The 20,114-nt window shown below is 51.7% G+C and overlaps 1 protein-coding gene across 3 annotated transcripts in view; it reads left to right on the top strand.

Annotated features, from left to right (window-relative positions):
- Window positions 1-20,114, top strand: part of ACOT7 (acyl-CoA thioesterase 7) — a 126,743-nt gene that overhangs the window by 76,476 nt on the left and 30,153 nt on the right. For all 3 annotated transcript variants that reach the window (XM_024230732.2, XM_009235677.3, NM_001132585.1), the window contains 1 exon segment: window positions 19,186-19,302. In XM_024230732.2, coding sequence (XP_024086500.1) covers window positions 19,186-19,302 — 117 coding nt within the window.

A 20,114-nucleotide genomic window follows, 5' to 3' on the forward strand; every position in this document is an offset into this window, starting at 1 on the left:
AACAGCTGTTGCCTCAGAGGCATTCCCTGTTTCCCCTTCCTTACTGCCCCCATGTCTCTGTCCTCCCTCGAATTCCAGGGTGGGCAGCAGCTCCCTCTTCCGAGCCTGGCCATCCCAAGCCCAGGCTTCTGCCACTTCCGAGTATTGTGTTTGAGCCTCGTACAGCTCCATTCAGCCTGGAATTTGTGAAACTCTGGGCTATGAGTTTTGCTTATTTTGTCGACATGTTAGATGTTCTTCACTAAATGGGGCATTTCTGTCGTCGCTGTCTACGTGGTGAAAAGTCCACACCCTTAAGCCCAGTCTTTCTTTCTTTATGTGCTGAAAGGCATCAGTGAGATGCCAGGAGTGGGAGAAGTCACTGGAGAAGCCCCTTGGAAGTCTGCAGCATGTCATGTTCATTTACACTGTCTAAGCTGCTTCATTGATACAGGCACATGTTAAGAGGTGTATTAGGAACAATGTCTTTACAATAATGCTTATTTTAGTAGGGATTTTCTGCCCACAATTTGTAAAAAATCTGTCTAATAATTTTACCAAGCTTAACTTTCTCTTTTTTTTGTTTTGAGACGGAGTCTCACTCTGTCGCCCAGGCTGGACTGCAGTGGCGTGATCTCGGCTCACTGCAAGCTCTGCCTCCTGGGTTCACGCCATTCTCCTGCCTCAGCCTCCCGAGTAGCTGGGACTACAGGTGCCCGCCACCATGCCCAGATAATTTTTTGTATTTTTAGTAGAGATGGGGTTTCAGCATGTTTGCCAGGATGGTCTCAATCTCCTGACCCCATGATCTGCCCGCCTCGGCCTCCCAAAGTGCTGGGATTACAGGCATGAGCCAGTGTGCCCAGCCTTAACCTTCTCTTATAGGGCCTGGTAACTCACCAGGAGCAAATGAATAAAATAAACACCGCATTGAGAACATGAGCTGTGATTTTATCGTATTTTCCTGTAAAGTACTCTTGGCAAGAATGGCATCTAAAATCATTTGAATCAAAATCTTCACTAAACTGTAATTCACTAGATGCCAGTTGCAGAAGAAAATGGTGAAATGGATGCCAATTTAGCCTTTATTCTGTAATTCTAGACTGCGCAAAGCTGCGCCCGAGTCCCATTTTCTGTGAGTTCCACACACCGGCTAGCCTTGGTCTTGAGGACTTTACACACAGGTCTGGGTGGTGATAAACTCGTGAAGGGTGTCTTGGAAAGGGAGGAGCTGTTCTGGCTGGAATCACAGGTAGAACGTAGTGCTCCCACCAGACACTAGCTCATTGCTGCTTTCCTGGTTGCACGGACAGAACCTCCTGTCTTTAGTTAGGGGAATAGAAAAGATCTGGGGAGTGAGCCCGAGGGTGTGGAGGGTCATCCTCCCGTGCGGGAGGAGGGTTGGCGGGGTCTCTGCTGTTCTGGGTTGAAGGGCTCGTGGAGGGTGTGGATGACAGTCATCGTCCCGTGCGGGAGGAGGGTTGGTGGTGTGTGTGCAGTTGTGGGTTGAAGGGCATGTGAAGAGGGCAAACTGGGCTTTTGGTTTCTGTCTTCCCTGAGTCCTGCGTGAGTCACTCCATGGTCCCCCACCCTCCTCCATAGAGTGCTCAGGGTCGGCCCAGAAAAGACCAGTTACCCCCTGTTCTCCCCTCCACTACCCCCATGTTTGGTTGTACAGACTGAAGGGGTGACCTAGCAGATACCTGTGGGGGTCCAGACCTTGGGAGAGGGAAGTTCTTGGGGGTCAGCCAGTAGCCCTGTTCAAGGCAGACCTTATAGGAGTCTTGAGCATGCATTCTTCACTTCTCAACTTTTGGCCATCTTAGCTTTTTCCTTGGTATTTTATTTTTTATTTTTAAATTAATTATTTTAAACTTAAGTATTATGTGGAAACGATCCAGAGGGCTTGTGGGTCTCTCTTCCTCCCATCGCTCCTGCAGGGGTAGCTGCTGTTTCTGATTCAGGACTCTGCTTCCTAAGCATGAGGCTCTGTTGCTGTCCCTTGATGCGTAAGTTTCAGATGCATGAGCCCCATCACTGTTCATCAGGTGGGGTACTGTGATTACTTTCCCTCGAAACGGTGTTACTACGAAAGCCAACGGTTGCTCTGTGCCCTCCACCAGCTCCATAAGATGCTCTCAGTACAGTCTGCCTGCCACGGAACTGTTCCTTGCCATGTTCCCTGGAGGGGTCCGCCTTCAGTCCTCCTCCTCCACGTTGCTCATTCTGTGCCTGCTCTAAACTGCTCTCCTGGGACGGCCTTTGCACTCGCCTGGGTTGGATCCAGGATTCATGGATCTTCAATTTTTCTCTTTGCTGGTTTTGGTGGAACATGTCCTCCAGTGGCTCCCCAAGAAAAGCAATATATTAACTGGAATAAAGGCTCAGCTGCCGCCCAGACAGCTTGGCTTCAACAAGAGAGAGGACTTTTTCTTTTTTTTTTGACCTAACAATGCAGCTATGACCGATCCACGGCCGATAGGCAGCCCCGTGGTGCTGGGGACCCAGGCTTCTGCTGCCCTGTGGCTCCGCCAGCCTAGGGGTGCCCTCTTGGTGAGCCACATGTTGCCCGTCTCTTCATCAGCGTCCAGCCCCAAAGGGGTGGAGGGCATGTTGGAAACTGCACCCTCCCCTTTTGGCCACAGTGTCCTCATGTGGCCACATCTGTGGGTGGGTGAGTGCCGCTGGTCAGACGCGTCTGTTAGACATTGGAGTGACTGATGAAGGAAGGGATAGTCTCTGTCATGGGGCCTAGAGGGTCATCTTCCCGAGCTTTGCGCGTCTGAAACGACTTCTGGCTGAGCAGGGTGTTCTAGAGGGAAGTGTTCCTTACAGGGCTTGGAAGCCTTTGTTCCATGTCTTCTGGCTTCTGAGGTTTTTGCCGGGAAATTCAGGGACTGTAGATTTTCCCTCCACTTTCTGGCCGCAACCTCTGCCTGTCTGCTGGCCTGATCTTCCCTCCCCATTCCAGCCTTCAGCCTTTGGCCTATCCTTGATCTTCCAGGGACTTTTTATTACTAACCCGTTTATCTGGATAGCAAATCACGTGGTTTGCAGTTTCTGGGTGTTTCTTCCAAGTGAAGTGACATCCTTCTCCACCCCGTCCCCCAGACACCACCAGCTTAGCAGCCACAGGCGATTGTGCTGTGCACTCACATTGAGAGCCATGGCTGTGGCTCACTGGGGTCACCCCAAGTGTTTGGTAGGGTGGAAGGGGCCCAAGAACTTGCACTGCCCCCTTCCTCCTTGCGATGCTGAGGCTGGAGTCCCCATCGGGCCGTGTCACGTCTCTCTCAATCTCTGTACACTAGGCCACCCTTCCCAGGCAGTTTTGACAGGTGGGCTCACCTCCTGTAATTAAAAAGTTGTAATTTCATCCGTGGACAGCTTTTTAAAAAATTTTTGTGGGTACATAGTAGGTATATATATTTATAGGGTACATGAGATGGTTTGATACAGGCACACAATATGAAATTAGTACATCAGCCAGGTGCAGTGGCTCACGCCTGTAATCCCAGCACTTTGGGAGGCCAAGGTGGGCGGATCGCTTGAGGTCAGGAGTTCGAGACCAGCCTGGCCAACATGGTAAAACCCTGTCTCTACTAAAAATACAAAAGTTAGCTGGATGTGGTGGTGGGTGCCTGTAATCCCAGCTACTTGGGAGGCAGAGGCAGGAGAATCAGTTGTGCCCAGGAGGCAGAGATTACAGTGAGCCAAAATCATGCCACTCCAATCCAGCCAGCCTGGGTGACAGAGCGAGACTCTGCTCGAAATAAAGAAATAAAGAAAGAAAGGGAGAGAGAGGGAGGGAGGGAGGGAGGGAAAGAAAGAAAGCACATCATGGGGAATTGGGGTATCCATTTCCTCAAGCATTTATCTTTTGTGTTACAAACAATCCACTTACACTCTTTTAGTTATTTTGAAATGTGCAATTAAGTTATTATTGACTATGGTCCCCCTGTTGTGCCGTCAAATAGTAGGGCTTATTCATTCTTTCAATTTTTTAATACCCCTTAACCATCTCCCCTGGCCGCTGCTAACCACCCATCCTGTGATCAGCTTTGGAGCCTTCCCCTCCGTCTCAGGCTCCTTCCCAGGCCACCAGCTCTACTGAGGGAGACACAGCCTCCTTTTGCTTAGAGCCAGCCCTTCCTCTCCATCCTGCCCTCTTCTCACTTCTCCGTCAGATCCGGTCTGTATGTCTCCTCCACTTGGGGTGATGATGTTGGCCCCTCCCCTGAGAGGCTGGATCTGTGGCCTCGTCTCTGCTTGCCTATTAAGGTCACTTGGGGAACTCTTAAAACCACAGACACCCAGACCCCACCCGACAGGTGACCCAGACCCTGGGAGTGGGGGCGAGGGGTGTCTAGGAGGTGTAGTGTCCCAGGCTCCCCAGGGAATTCTTGGGGACAGGCTGGGGCAGCACTGCTGCGGTAAACGTCCTACCCTGGAAAAGAGAAACGGCTGTGAGAAAGGGGCGCTCCTGGACTCGTGTGTTCACGAGTGTGTTTCCCTTCTTCTCAGCAAGTTTCCCAGTTCTGAAATCTGTCTTGTCATCTTCCTGGGTACCCTTAAGTGAACAGCCTAGTACCCATTTTGAGCTATTTGGAGAAGCCGGAAGAAGAACCTCATTCCTACAGTTAGTTACTGTGATCCTCCCTGAATTATACCACAAGAGACCCCAACAGCTGGGGACAGAGGGAGTTGAGATACGTTTAAGGGGCAGATTGAACCTTGCGGACAGCGGCAGCTCCAGCCCTGCCCTGGACCAGTTTTGTGGGGAAACTGGCCCAGCTGGCACCCCCCAACACTGCACATTTGTGGTACGTCAGCCTGTCTCTCTCATTTCAGCCTAGATGTGGCCCTCATGGGGCCCTCGTCCATGGGATGATCCGGGTTGTTCTGGTTGCTTCTCCGGTTCCTGTATCAGGGTCTTTAGAGCGTGAGGGGAATGGAGGGAGGGCACGGGTTGTTCTCTGGCTTAGAAAAGAACCTCAACATTTATTGATCACATCGGCTCTGAGTAAAAACTAACTCTGCTCTGAAACAGAAGTCAAGGTGGGTATCCTTATCAGGAGGGCTTGCTCGGCTCCCATGGTACTGGGAAGCACAGGATGGAGCCTGTGGCAGGGAAGAGGGGCCACAATAGAGTTTCCTAAACTCGTCTGAGCCTTAGAAACCATCTTAGTGCTTGTTAAAAATGCAGATTCCGGCTGGACGCAGTGGCTCACACCTGTAATCCCAGCACTTTGGGAGGCCAAGGCAGGTGGATAACTTGAGGTCAGGAGTTCAAGACCAGCCTGGCCATCATGATGAAATCTTGTCTCTACTAAAAATACAAAAATTAGCCAGGTGTAGTGGCAGGTACCTCTAATCCCAGCTACTTGGGAGGCTGAGGCAGGATAATCACTTGAACCTGGGAGGTGGAGGTTACAGTGAGCCAAGATCACACCATTGCACTCCATCCAGCCTGGGCAACAGAGCAAGACTGTCTCAAAAAGCAACAACAACAACAAAACAAACAGATTCCCGAGCTCTTCTCCTGGAGGTTTTGCTGCAGCAGGGCTGGGCTGGGGCCCAGAAACCTGTATTTTTAGCAACGAGTGCCCTGGGTGGCTCTGATGATTCAGGGGCCTCAGAAACCCACAGCTAGAGTGTAGGTTTGTCTCAATGAATCTAGCAACCCTGTCCCCATGTCCAGCAATCTCCCACCCATGTCCCTGGACCTCTCCAGAGCATTGGACACCACTGACCTGGCCACCCTGAGGTCCCCTCACAGGATTTCAGGCCACTATACTTTCCAAGTCCTTCATCTTCCCACACTGGTGGGCAGCAGGGTGGCTGGGGAATGGGCCTGGGTGTCTGAATGTTGATTGCACCCCGAGTGGTTCTGCCCACACCAGGATGAGGACCCTGGCGCTCTCCAGAGGCTCTGCCTCCTCCTCTTTCACCTGCCCCTGAGTGTGGGTGTGCCCCTGAGGTCTGTCCTCGCCCTCTTCCCACCTTTTCTCCCGCGAGCTCACCTGACCCCATGGCCTCAGCTCCCGCCTCCAAGTGGCAACTGACAGATTTTCTAATATCCAGCTCAGTCGTTACTCCCAAGCTCTGGCAGCCTGTGGCAGCTTCACCTTGGACCTGCTCTTCCTCTGGATTCCCCACTTGCTGTCCTCCTCCTAACTTCTGAAGGTGACGTGTGAACGGTGCCCTGAGGCTGCGGCCTGTGGCAGCCCTCACCTAACCTAAACTCTCTGGGCCTTTCTCTCCTCCCCACCAGTGAGATAGTGCAGGGATTACAAATAAACGAGATAACACAGGGAAGGCAGCACATGGGAGGCATTTAAGAAAGATCAGTTACTTTCATAACTTTTATTACATTTACTTTATTAGTTTTATTATTACAGACATAGACAATGTTCTGCTCCGTGGAGAACTCAAGCTTTTTTCTCATATCCAGGGGAGCGTTTACAAAATAGGATCATGCACTTGACCACAAAGAGCGTTTTAATTATAAGTTCCCTAAAGTGAGACCCATTAAGCCTAAGCCTCCTTAATGAGAACATAGCCCCTGGGAATGGAACACTCCTGCAAATAACTGCCGGCCAAAGAAAAAGTAACATCTGGACTTATGATTATGTAGAAGATAATGAAAACTGAATACTTCCTATCAAAATCAGGGGGAAATAGCTAAAGATGTTTTCGGAGTAAAAGTGACAAACTGAGCTTATTACTTAAAAGGAAAAATAAAAAATACCTAAGTGCTGGAACTGGAAAAAAAAATAACAAAATCCACCCACAGGAAGGAGGCGGAAGGACTCAGGGCAGAAGCAGGCCGACTTTATGTCTCTGTCTGGGACTCTGGGTCCCTCCTCTCCCCGTATCTTGGAGCTGTCCTCCCAGCCCCCTACTGCAGTCCCCCAAATCCAAGTCTTTACCACCACAGAACCTGTAACGTTGGGGCCATCAGAGCTTGTTCCGCTGTGCCGTCCAAGTCCAAGCACCCTCTAGTTGCAGCCTACTGGGCACTGCCCTGGCATCTGGTTTGCAGAATGTGGATGTGAAGCCATCACTGAGCCCCTTAACTGCCCTGGCACCTGGTTTGCAGAATGTGGATGTGAGGCCATCACTGAGCCCCTTAACTGCCCTGGCACCTGGTTTGCAGAATGTGGATGTGAGGCCATCACTGAGCCCCTTAACTGGGATGACTCGGCCTCTGCTGCCAAGGCTGGAGACCGGGTCAGTTTTGCCTGCTCTGCCAGCCCCAAGTCACAGTGTGCACAGCTGGGTCAAGGAGTAAATGAAAGCCGACAGGGCGAACATGACTGTTGATCGGCCTTGGTGGGGAGGGCTGTCATGGCAGAAAATAGTGGCCAGGACGTAGTGGTTTTCTGTTCTGTGCTGTCTTCAGTCTACAAATAAGTTTATCAGTAAAGAGCCACTGACCGCGCCAGCTATGGCAGTCTAGGAGGGTCTGGGGAGATGTACTGGCTGTGCTGGGAGCCTTCTGTCCAGTCTCTTTTCCCTCCATCCAGTCGCTGTTCCCTCCACCTGGTTGCGGTTCTCTCCGCCTGTTGCAGTTCTCTCCACCTGGTCATGGTTCTCTCTGCCTGTTGCGGTTCCCTCTGCCTGGTTGTAGTTCCCTCTGCCTGGTTGTGGTTCCCTCTGCTATGTTGTAGTTCCCTCTGCCCAGTTGTAGTTCCCTCTGCCTGGTTGTGGTTCCCTCTGCTATGTTGTAGTTCCCTCTGCCCAGTTGTAGTTCCCTCTGCCTGGTTGTGGTTCCCTCTACTATGTTGTAGTTCCCTCTGCCCAGTTGTAGTTCCCTCTGTCTGGTTGTGGTTCCCTCTGCCCGGTTGTAGTTCCCTCTGCCTGGTTGTGGTTCCCTCTACTATGTTGTAGTTCCCTCTGCCCAGTTGTAGTTCCCTCTGTCCGGTTGTGGTTCCCTCTGCCTGGTTGTAGTTCCCTCTGCCCAGTTGTAGTTCCCTCTGTCCGGTTGTGGTTCCCTCTGCCCGGTTGTAGTTCCCTCTGCCTGGTTGTGGTTCCCTCTGCTATGTTGTAGTTCCCTCTGCCTGGCTGTGGTTCCCTCTGCCCAGTTGTAGTTCCCTCTGTCCGGTTGTGGTTCCCTCTGCCTGTTGCTGTTCCTTCTGCCTGTTGTGGTTCCCTCTGTCTGTTTGTGATTCCCTCTGCCCAGTTGTAGTTCTCTCTGCCCGGTCGCAGTTCCCTCCACCTGTGGCTGTTCCTTCTGCCTGTTGCGGTTCGCTCTGCTTGGTTGCAGTTTCCTCCGCCTGTTGCAGTTCCCCCTGCCTGGTCGTGGTTCCATCCGCCTGTTGTGGTTCCCTCTGTCTGTTGCTGTCGCCTCCTCCTGTTGCTGTTCCCTCTGCCTGGTTGCTGTTCCCTCCGCCTGTTGCTGTTCCCTCTGCCGGGGTCTTGGTTCTTTCTCTCTACCTGGGTTACCCAGACAACTGCAAGGCTGCCTGTGTTTTTCTCCAGGTCTCTGAAGAAAAGGAAAGAGACCTCTCATGAGCACGCTGCTCTGTATAAATTAGACTGCCTCCACTTACTTTTTATTCCAAGGCACCATCACTCCTGACACACTTTCCTATGACCTCTGTCTGTCTGTCTGTTCACTGCTGCGTTCCCACTTAGTGCAGGGCCTGGCATGGAGTCAGCACTCGGTAGCTGATGACTGGACTGGGAAAAATGAAGGTCCTGCGTGGGAAGGACTGCGGACTGTGCTGGCCCCGCGCAGTCAGCCCCACCCAGAGGATTGTGCCAGGCTGCAAGTGCGCTGCACGTGAGAAACACGTAATGACTGCTCTCTGACTCGAGAACCAGTGACCAGGCACCTCCTGTGTGTCGAGCCCCTCTGCGCTCCACCAGGGACGCTGTGAACAAGACACAGCCCTGCTGGTCGGTTGGGAGTCAGACCTCCTGCGACAAACATCCATGCGGGTGTCTAGCTGCTGGGGAGCCACACAACGCTGCTGGGGGTCTTGAGGCCAGGGGACCCTGGCTATAGCCCAGCTTAGCCTCAGACTATAGGAGGAGGCAGAGGAAAGGGAAGGCAGAGAAAACATGGGAGGGGGCGCAAGTGAGGCCTCCACCAAGACGCTCTTGTTCACTTGGTTTTCTTGGGGCAGTTGTGAAAAAACAATCTTTTGCACCTGCAGGAGGAGTTGACTTTCACTGAAAAATGCAAAAGAGGGCACAGTTGTTCTTTTCCAATTCCGTGACCTTGTTTGGCCGGAGCCCCCACTGCTGCGTGGGACACAACACACCAGACCCTCAGCATTGGGGCAAGGAAGGAAAGAGGTGGACGAAGAGCTGTTCCCTACTCTTGAGGAACTTCTGGTCTAGTGGGGGGTCAAGAGGTGAACAAACAAACGCTTTGGGACGCCGCTTTCTTCCTTGTGAAGCTGAGTGGCACAGGCTGCAGTTAAATTCCTTCTAGTACTCGCCTTCTAGGATCTTGGTGTTTGAAAACATCGTTCTCCACGTTCTTCTGTTCTGAAGAACAGCTTCACGCCCATCCTGATGCTTCAGTGGGAGAGCGGGATGTGGGGACTGGTGAACTTGAACCCTGAACTCCAAGATGGTGTCAACCCTGAAAGCCTGGGCATGGGGTTCATATTGCTCCAGTCCAGGCATCCTACAGGCATCTGTCCCAGGAACTCACTTTGTCCTGCCCACACTGGGTCCCCCTCTCAGCTGGGTCCTTGGTGGCCAGCACGTCATCCCTCTCAAATCATGGGGCACTGACCCCTTTCCAGAAATGCGGAGTATTTGGTTGAGGTCATGCCATGAACCATAAGAATGTCCTTCTCTACCTATGTACGGGTCGGGGGGGGGTGTTTCTCTTTTCTTTCTTTTTTTTTTTTTTTTTTTTTGGTGCCACATTGTGCAGCCTGTGCTTCTCTCTTTAGCTGTGGTCGCCAGGGGCATGCGGGGCAGATACCCACTGACAGCATTTCCCTGTTCCAAGTGATGAACACAAACTCTTCAACAGGAGCATCCCCTGGACTCTTCGAAGGAAACTGACACCCCATCAAAATTTCTGGACCTTCCAGGAAGTGACCTTGCTTTGGTAGCCTCCAGGCTGAGGCCGCAGCCTCTCACTGGCCTGTCCTTAGGGGTGGGCCTGGGGGCTCGTGTGTAGCTGCAGCCTCCTCTTGCTTGGGCCTCCATGGCAGTTGGGATGCAAAATCCATCTACCATTTCTCTGCTTCCTTATTTTGAAAGTGAAGCGTGGATACTCAAACATCAGGAAGCAGTCAAGACCTCCCCCCTTCCCTGCTTCAGACTCTATAGGGTGTGAGGAATCAATGGGCATGGGCAGCTCTTGGCCCTTCTCCCTGGGTCTGTGATGCTCCCAGATGTCCGGGAACCACTTAGTGAATATTCCTCTGTCCATGGTCCCAGCCACAGAACCGGGAGGGAGAGGCCAGGGCTGTCTCGCAGGCTCTCACTCAACTGGATCTTTTCAGAACTCTTGTAATTACTAACGGGTGGGGTATTTAAAACAAGATGAAGTTACTATCATTTTCTTAATATAGGAGGCTGGCGCCCACGCTCCGTCAGTTGGGATTAAATATAGAAATGGGGGCATCTCAGATTGCCGCCCACAGAACAGACAGCGGCACATGGGCTCCGAGCTGTGAACTGCCGCCTTGGGTTTGCAGGCAAGCCTGACCCAGTCACAAGCCAGGCCTTGGGAGAAGAAAATGAAGCCCTATTTTTAAGCCAGCTGACAGATCAATACTTAAAAACAAAAAAACACAAAACAAAAACCTGTAAGCAGTTAAATGTTACAATTAAAAATACCTTTGGTACCTAACGTGTATACATTAGTGGCCAAGAAAGTCTTGTTTTTTTTTCCCGTAATTCTTGAAATAAATGCAGCTCCAAGGACGGCGGGTCCTACAATTTTGTTGTCATCTTTTAAATTACAGATCTTGGGAGATGAGGACGGCCTGCGGCGGACTGTAATGTGCCAAAGTTATTTTCCAATGTTGGCAGCACCCGTTGTGCCTGCGGTGGGGGAAATTGATGAGGCTTTTCAGTAGGAACCTGGAAAGAAGCATCTTGGAAAAAACTCGGGCACTCGATATTTTAAATACAGTGGAAGAAAGTGAAAGGGAGACAGTGACTTCCAGCGTCGGAGGGGGGGTGGCTCCCTCTGGCAAGGCAGGGGCCCAGGTGGGCAGTGGTGGCAAGAAAGGCAGTTATAAGGCAGGCGCTATGTTTTTCTGGGTTGTTTTCTTAAAATTTAGTTTTCTCAATTAACACATTGATGGTAGTGTCTTGTGTGTGCTGTCATAGACACAGGCATTGTGTGGTAGCGGTCTTTACACGCAGGCCGCGATGGGCACGTGGCTTTCTAATGATCTCACTTCTGCAGGGACCATCTGACCTCATTGCTCTCTCTCAGTGGCAGGTAACCAGCAGGCTTGGCACCAGGCCCTACAACAAGATGCCCAGGGTTGTGTCTCGCCAGTAGGAGAGGGCTTGTGATCAACAGTGGTTGATTAAAATCTGTTTTTATGAGATCACTTTCCTTCCCTCTAAGTAGCCAGCAGAGTTCAGCTGACACACAGACTATGGTTTTTCTATGTTTTTCTCAAGCCCACTGGATCGATACTAAAAAGTGCGTTTGTGAAAACACAGACTGGGGTGGGTGGAGGCTGAGGCACTGGTTTCTCGCCAGGTCCGTCTTCTCGGGTGGGTTTCTGTTCCCGCCTCTGATCCTGCTGCCTCTGCCTCAACACCTGCAGGGACTGGGAGCGTTCGCTGTTGCAAGGCCAAATGCTTGGTTTTTGGACCATTCTAATTGTTTCCCCGAGAAAGGTTATCTCCTGAGTCGTAAAATTGGCCTTGAGTTGGCCCAGGATCCTACTATGACTTCTCTGGGAGGTGCAGATGACCTGAAGTGGACAAAGATCCTTCCAGATGAGATCCTTTGGGAGCTCAGAGCCCTCCTGCCTGCTGCCCTGGCCAGTGTCCATGAGGCCAGCCCAGGTCTTGAAAGACCTCCTTGTCCGCCAGAGTCAGGATGCTACACCGTCCTGATTTCCCACTGCTCGTGAGTCACTGTTCCTGGTCCTTAGAATAAAACTCCAGGTGTGGGGTATAATCTGATAATAGACACACATGGTGGGATTACGACAGCCCCCCTGGCCTGGGCCCTAGAATAGCATTGACTCCATCCACCAGTCTCGGCCTTTTCCATCGTTGGTATAAAGTTGTTGTTTCATAGCAGGTCTGCCGCTGATCTAAACTCTGCATGGTTTCCCAGGCCGGTGCGTGTGTGCTGGCTGCTGGGGCTGGAGGAGGCTGTCCCTGTAAATGTCACTGTCCAGCTCACGCAGCAAGATCATTTTGAGTGTGGGCTTGAGTGAGTTTTTTGGCCGGTCATCAAGCTCACCTGGCTTTGGGGTTTCTGGGACTGGATGAGCTTTTCCTGCCCTCATCTGTGACTAGTTCTTGACGCAAATTGTTGCCTGAAGGAGCCACATACTTTGTGGCTGGGGCAGCTTGCTTGGGCTGATTGTGACCTGTTAGTCAACCTGCATTCATTCATTGATTTATTCATTCATTCAGCAACCATTTCCTGAGCACCAGATGCCAGCTCCGTGTTGGGTCAGGGACACAGGGACAACGAGGCAGGTCCTCACCCAGTGCAGGCGTCCATGTTACACCATGCAGTGTGGTCTGGGGGTGCTGTGTGGAGCCTGCAGGAGCGTGGGGGTGGTGAAGGGGGTATTCGCACACCAGGTACTCAACAGCCGCTCACCTCTTCCCCTCGGGGTTGACTGTCATGTGCTTTGGATCCTGCGAGATTTTCAGTAACATGGGGTCCCTTGTGGAGTCTCATACCAACAAGGTAGCCTTTTGGATAAATGGGGCAAACCCCAGTTTGAAGGAGCTGATTACAACTCCTTCCATTTATTCTCTCATTCTGCTTTCCAGGATGGACGAACAAGGGGTTAATTGTAGGCACTTCCTAAGTTCTGAACATTAACTCCAACATGAACCCTTCCTTTCCCTCCTCCTTCCCTCACAGCTAAACCACCCTGAGTTGATGACACCAGCTGGTGGCCAGCACTGGGGACTCTGGGTCTGTGACTTTGAACGCTCCTTCCTGCAATCATCTTGGGAAGAATTCCGCTCTGAACTTGATGTCACAGGACAGGATGGGGAGGCAGCATGGCATTGCCTCTGGTGGCCCAAGGTCAGGTCCGGTCCCACCCTACCCCTAGTGGCGTGACTTTGGAAGCGCGACTCTCCGTGTGTCTGGTTCCTGACTCGTAGAATGGGCACAAGGAGGCTGGTTCTTGACTTGTAGAATGGACACAAGGAGGCTGCTGCCTCGTCGGGTGTTGTCCGGTGAGACCCGGCGTTGGTCATTCTGTGTTTGTGGAGAGGGGAGGGGCCAGCCACGCATCAGGACAGGGTGCTGTCTGGTGAGATTCCGTGTTTGTGGAGAGGGGAGGGGCCGGCCACGCATCAGGATTGGGTGGGGTCCGGTGAGATTCTGTGTTTGTGGAGAAGGGCTGGCCGTGCGTCAGGATCGGGTGGGGTCTGGTGAGATTCCATGTTTGTGGAAAGGGACCGGCCGCTCATCAGGATCGGGTGGGGTCCGCTGAGATTCCGTGTTTGTGGAGAGGGGCCGGCTGCGCGTCAGGATTGGGTGCTGTCCGGTGAGATTCTGTGTTTGTGGAGAGGGGAGGGGCCAGCTGTGCGTCATGGACTCAGGCTGCCTCAGTGAACAGACAAAGTTCACGGCTCATGGCACTGACCTTGCAGCCGAGTTCCTCTATGTGACATGCTGGGCCGCGCCTGGCACCAGCTTCTCCAGCAATGCCAGCCGCTGCCCTCAGCATCCAGCTCACAGCCCCCAGCAGCATCAGGACCCTGTGTCCACATGCTGTCCTGGCTCCTGATCTAGCTAGGCTTTGGTGTCTCTTCCTTTCTTCGTTTCTCTCTCAAAAACTCCTGCTTGTCCCTGGCTCATTTGTTCCTAGGAGGACCCTGACTAGCTGCTGGATGGTGACCTATCTCCCCCTGAGGAAGGCCACATGTAGTGCACATTTGGTGATAAACTTCTCACATACTCCAGTTAACAATGTGTCTCCCCAACACACACGGTCCTGCTGGAATCCTGCTGGCTCATCGTCATTCCTGTGCTCAGCTGTTGTCACTTCATCACCAGGTTGCCATTTTCTGAACATAAATGGTCAGCGTTTCATGGCAAATGCAGCTGGTCCTGGCCCCCATCGGTGGCTGACAGAGCTTCTGTTGGCTGCACAGGGCAGTATTTAGAGTTGGTCTGTGGGAAATGCCGTGGAATTCCGTGGCACAGCTGTGCTGGCTGTGTGAGTGAGTGGGGCCACTAGTCCAGCTGTTGTGGTCACAAGTCAGTTTCTTTATGAGGCAGATCAACCTAGAAGAACTCAGTCTGTGGGCGCCAGCTCTGCCGCTACTAAGCCCCTTAAACACACGCACACACGTGCCACACACACACACACACACACACTTGCTCTCTCTCTCTCTCTCTCTCTGAAGCCATGACCTAGTACCTAGTCAGGAGGTGGCCGCGTGGGCCTCTCTGTCCTCTGTGTGTGGTGCCTGGTAAGGGGAGGCCGACTGTCCTCTGTGCCCTCTGTGTGTGGCGTTGGGTAAGGGGAGGCCGACTGTCCTCTGGATCCCTCCTTTGCCCACCTGAGCCAAGTGTGTGGGGTTCTCAGCCAGCACGTTACCTGGTGTTCTGAGTTATTTCATTTTTCTTTCCTTTTCTGTTCAGCCTCCAAACCTCAGATCTGTCCCCAAAGCCCTAAATTAAATTAGTGTTCAGCTCAACAGATGTCCACCAAACCCCCACGTCCCATGATAGCAGCTGCCATTGCTGGCAGCCACATGGCCATCCCGTTTGCTCCTCAGTCACCTTGCCTGTGGGTGCCGTCACCTCCTCTGCCTGACAGACACAGAGCCCACGGCTCAGGGAGGGCAACCTGCCTGCCCAAGGTCACCCAGCTGGCAGTGGCAGAGGTGATGGGGACTCACTCCCAGCCAGGCTGTGGCAGTGACTCTCACACTCTAGACGGGGACAGAGGGACTGAAGCCCCTCCAGGCATGGGCGATGGGGCAGGGGGATTCACACCAGGCCTCATTCCAGACTCTGCTCCTGAACCACACTGTGGTGGGGGCACACTCACAGGTGGGTGTGATTAATTCGGAAGCTGAGGCTGCCCCCTCCAAGGAAGCCCTCCATATTGACACACGGATGATCCTATTCTGTTTTGTGTTTTCACTTCCTTGCCATCCTGGGCTAGGGACCTGGCCCAACCGTCCTCTACCCTGTGAGGCCTGGGCTTTCTGGGCCTTTATGGAGGCCCCTTGCCATGGGGGAGAGACCAGGACAGCCTGGTGGTGGCTTAGCCAAGCTGCACCTTCTATTTTCAATAATAACATAAAACCACCTTGCAGAACTGTGAGAGCCAAGCTGCCTGAAGCCCAGAGGTGCCCTGCCCTGCCTGGCACCTGGAGCCTCATCTTATTTGCCTGGGGGAGAAAATCCAGTGCCTAGGATTCTTTCCCCTGCCAAACAGCTGTTTTCCCAGTATTTCACCTGCACTCTTTCTTTAGAATCGGACCTCTGTGTGACTTAGGGCCTCCGTTGTTCATTTGAAAATGGGGATGCTGATTGAAAAATGGAGATGCAGCTGGGCGCAGTAGCTCACACCTGTAATCCCAGCACTTTGGGAGACCGAGGCAGGTGGATCACTTGAAGTCAGGAGTTTGAGACCAGCCTGGCCAACATGGCGAAACTCCGACTCTACTAAAAATACAAAAATTAGCTGGGCATGGTGACGTTCGCCTGTAATCCCAGTTACTTAGGAGGCTGACACAGGAGAATCACTGGAACCCAGGAGGCAGAGGTTGCAGTGAGCCGAGGTTGCACCACTGCACTCCAGCCTGGGTCACAGAGAGAGACTCCTTCTCAAAAAGAAAAAGAAAGACGGGGATGCTGATGCCTCCAGCACGGGTTGAGCCGAACAGATGCGCCAGGTCTTTGAAAGGACAGGCGAAAGTGCAGTGAACGTGAACCTGGTCCCTCCTCCCCTCACTTGTCCTACCTCATTTAGCAGCATCTTCTTTTAGCTCCTGTAAGAAAAGTCATGGTAATAAAAACATAATGCTTTAATCAATAACACCCATGTCTCTGTTTTAGCTTTTTATTTTGCGAATGCTCAGATATACACAAAAGCAGAGTGTAGAGCATCCCAAGCCCCTGGGTATTCGTCTCCCAGCACCAGCAATGGGCAACACCTGCCCGTTCCTGCCTCACCTCTTTCCCACTGCGGTATTTTGAAGCAGATTCCAGATATTGTATCTAAAAGATAACTTCCTACCTTGAACAGCCACAATAGCACTATCACATCCTCCCAAACATACTTATAAGTCCTTAGGATCATCGAATACCCGATCAGTGTTCACATCTCCCCAGGTGCTCATCTTTTTCTCCAGTTGGTAGAGTCCGGATGCCCACAAGATGCGTGCCTCTCATTAGGTGGATGTGTTTCTTGAAGAATGGGGTCCCCATGGGGGGCACTAGGTAGGAGCTGAGCAGCAGGGGGCCCTGGCTGGCCTCTTCCCCGGGGCCCCCACTAATTCTGCTTTTTTCAGCTTCACCTGCTGGATGCTATGGACATTTGATTCCCACCCTAAACGTGACTGTACAAGTCTGGTTTTCACTTGTGGGATGGAGTCTGGTTTTCTGCCTCTCTCTGGGTTTATTAGGAATCATTCTGTGTCCTTGGCTGGGTGCAGTGGCTCACGCCTGTAATCGCAGCACTTTGGGAGGCCCAGGTAGGCAGATAACCTGAGGTCAGGAGTTTGAGACCAGCCTGGACAACATGGCAAAACCCTGTCTCTACTAAAAATACAAAAATTAGTTGGGTGTGGTGGTATGCATCTGTAATCCCAGCTACTAGGAGGCGGAGGCAGGAGAATAGCTTGAACCTGGGAGGCAGGGGTTGCAGGGAGCTGAGATTGCACCACTGCACTCCAATCTTGGTGACAGAGCGAGAGTCCGTGTCAAAAAAAAAAAAAAATCATTCTGTGTCCTAGGGTGAATGTACATAACTTTCTAAAATTTCTAATAGGTATTAAGTTGGTTAATATCACTTTGCTGCTTTTGTAAGTCAAATATGGTTGACTATTGGCAATTTCATGTAGTTCAACCTAAGAAAAGGTACATTTTAAGTTTTTAAGTGAAATAAGAGCCAGGAGCGGTGGCCTACTTTACTCCTGTAATCCCCGCACTTTGGGAGGCTGAAGCAGGAGGATCACTTGAGCTCAGGAGTTTGAGACCAGCCTGGGCAATATAGCAAGACCCCATCTCTACAAGAAAATAAAAAATAAATTAAAAAGTTATGGCCGGGTGCAGTGGCTCATGCCTGTAATCCCAGCATTTTGGGAGGCCAAAGTGGGCGGATCATGAGGTCAGGAGTTCAAGACCAGTCTGGACAACATAGTGAAACTCCATCTTTACTAAAAATACAAAAAATTAGCTGGGCATAGTGGCACGTGCCTGTAGTCCCAGCTACTCGGGAGGCTGAGGCAGAAGAATCACTTGAACCCGGGAGGCGGAGTTTGCGGTGAGCGGAGATCGTGCCAGTGCACTCCAGCCTGAGCGACAGTGCGAGACTCTGTCTCAAAAAAAAAAAAAGTTAAAAATTGAAATAATTGTAATATGTGTGTTGTACCGGGGATGAGAACTGGGGGTGGGGGACCAGCACATGCACAGTGGTGGTCCATCAAATAAGAGAGACCGAGTAAAAGCAGACATCTGCAGCCCGAGTATTCTCCAGTATTCTTTCAGTGAGTCTTTGTTTGTTTGATATAACAGCTGTACTGAAGATGATCCACATACCACACATTACACCTATTTAAAGTGTACTGGCCTGGCTCAGTAGCACGACTGTAATCCCAGCACTTTGGGAGGTGAAGTGGGCAGATCGTTTCAGTCCAGGAGTTCGAGGCCAGCCTGGGCAACATAGCAAGACCCCATCTACAAAAAAAAAAAAACACAACAACATAGCGAGACCCCATCTACAACAATATTAGCCAGGTGTGGTAACATGTGCCTGTCATCCCAGCTACTTTGGAGGCTGAAGTAGGAGGATCATCTGAGCCTGGGGAGGCTGAGGCTGCAGTGAGCTGAGATCACATCACTGTACTCCAGCCTGGGTGACAAAGTGAGACCCTGTCTCAAAAACAAAAATAAAGTGCACAAGTTGTTGATTTTTTTTTTTTGGGGTATATTCACAGAGTTATGCAACTACTATTGCCGTCAATTTGAGAACATTATCATGACTCCTAAAAAGAGACCCTGTACCCATTAGTGGTCATTCCCGTATCCCCCTAATCCCTTATCCCTAGGGAACCCCTAATCTACCCTCTGTCCCCATGGAATTGCCTATTCTGGGTTTTTCCTGTCAATGGCAGCATACAGTGTGTGGTCTTTGGTGTCTGACTCCTTTTGCTTTGCATAGCGTTTTCAAGCTTCATTCCTAGTGCAGCGTCTATTGTTCCGTTGTATGGACAAGCCACATTTCTCCATTCATCATGTGTGGACCTTTGAGTTGTTTCCACTTTTTGGCTGTTATGCGTACATGCTGCTGTGAAAGCTCTGTACAAGTTTCTGTTGAACATGTATTTCTTCTGGGTATCTACCTAGGAGTGGAATTGCTGGGTTATACGGTCCCTCTGTGTTTATCCTCTTGTGAAACTTCAAACTGTTTCCAAAGTACCTGCACCTTTGGCTCCCACTGGCAGTGGAGGAGGGTTCCAGTTTCCCCCACATCCTCGCCAGCATGTACTGTTCTGTGACTTTAGGATTGTAGCCATCCCAGTTGATATTGTAACAAAACTTGCCCAGCAGGGTGTGATATCTGTAGAGGACAGGAAAAGGGCTGTTTTGTTAGTGGCTTGGCATATCAGCCATGGTTGTTTTTTTCAAAATCTCCTGAGGAAGCCCCATGTAGCACGTGAGCCACAGCACGTGCGGCCGAGCACCCTGCACCCCTGCTGGCTGCGGCCCTTGCTGGTGGCTAGTGGGAGGGGAGGGCTTGAGTTGTAACTTGTTTCCAGGATGTGAAATAGTCTCCTCTGCCTCCGTGTCTCATCTACCACATGCCCCTTTCTCTGCAGGTGTGACCATGAAGCTCATGGATGAGGTCGCCGGGATCGTGGCTGCACGCCACTGCAAGACCAACATCGTCACAGCTTCCGTGGATGCCATTAATTTTCATGACAAGATCAGAAAAGGTAACCACTTTTCTGGCAAAGACGAGGGAGGCAGTGGCCCTCGGCTGCTTGGGTCCCTGCACCAGTTTGTTTTCTGTTCACACCCAGGGTCACGTAGGCCTTGGCGTGTGCCCATCTGACACAGGGAACAGGAAGCTGAGGTTTCTTGCTTTGTCCTTGCTGTTTATTGACTTGATGTTTCAATCTGGTAAAATCTTTGACTCAGATATGACGGGGCCATTATCCTCCTAAAGACCTGCCTAAACTCACCCTCTGAAAACGCTCCACAGACAGAGCTCTGGGAAGGTCCTGTGCCTACAGCTGCCACGACCCTGGACACCAAACCTCACGGCAGCACATTTCATTTTGGGAGCGGAATTGATGATTCATGATTTAGGCAGTGGCAGGCTCAGTACAGAAAAGCCCGCAGGAGCCCCCCCTTGGCCAGCCCTGCCCACGCCACCCAGGGCAGCACTGGCATTGGGTGGTTTTTCTCCACCACAAAAATCCAACCCCAGACACCTGGCCCCTGCCTGGAAACGGTGCCAGCTGTCCCTGGGGTATGTGTGCCAGCTTGAGAGGCCAGGCCTCTGCAGTTTGTATGAGCAGAGGTCACCATGGTTTTCTTACGTGACTGCTCTCTGCCGAAGTAAAGTGAAGTGCACGCGACACGTGGTGATTTTTGTCAGTGTGACGTCTGCTAAGATGAGGCCGTGCACCCCCTGCAGCAGCACTGCCTCGCAGGCCGAGGGTGGTGTCAGCATCGTCAGGGCCTGGTGCTGATTCTGAGGACACCACCTCATTAAAGCGGCTCGTTGGAGGAGCTGTTGGCT

Source organism: Pongo abelii, chromosome 1 (assembly GCF_028885655.2).
Source record: "Pongo abelii isolate AG06213 chromosome 1, NHGRI_mPonAbe1-v2.0_pri, whole genome shotgun sequence".
NCBI classification, from domain to species: domain Eukaryota; kingdom Metazoa; phylum Chordata; class Mammalia; order Primates; family Hominidae; genus Pongo; species Pongo abelii.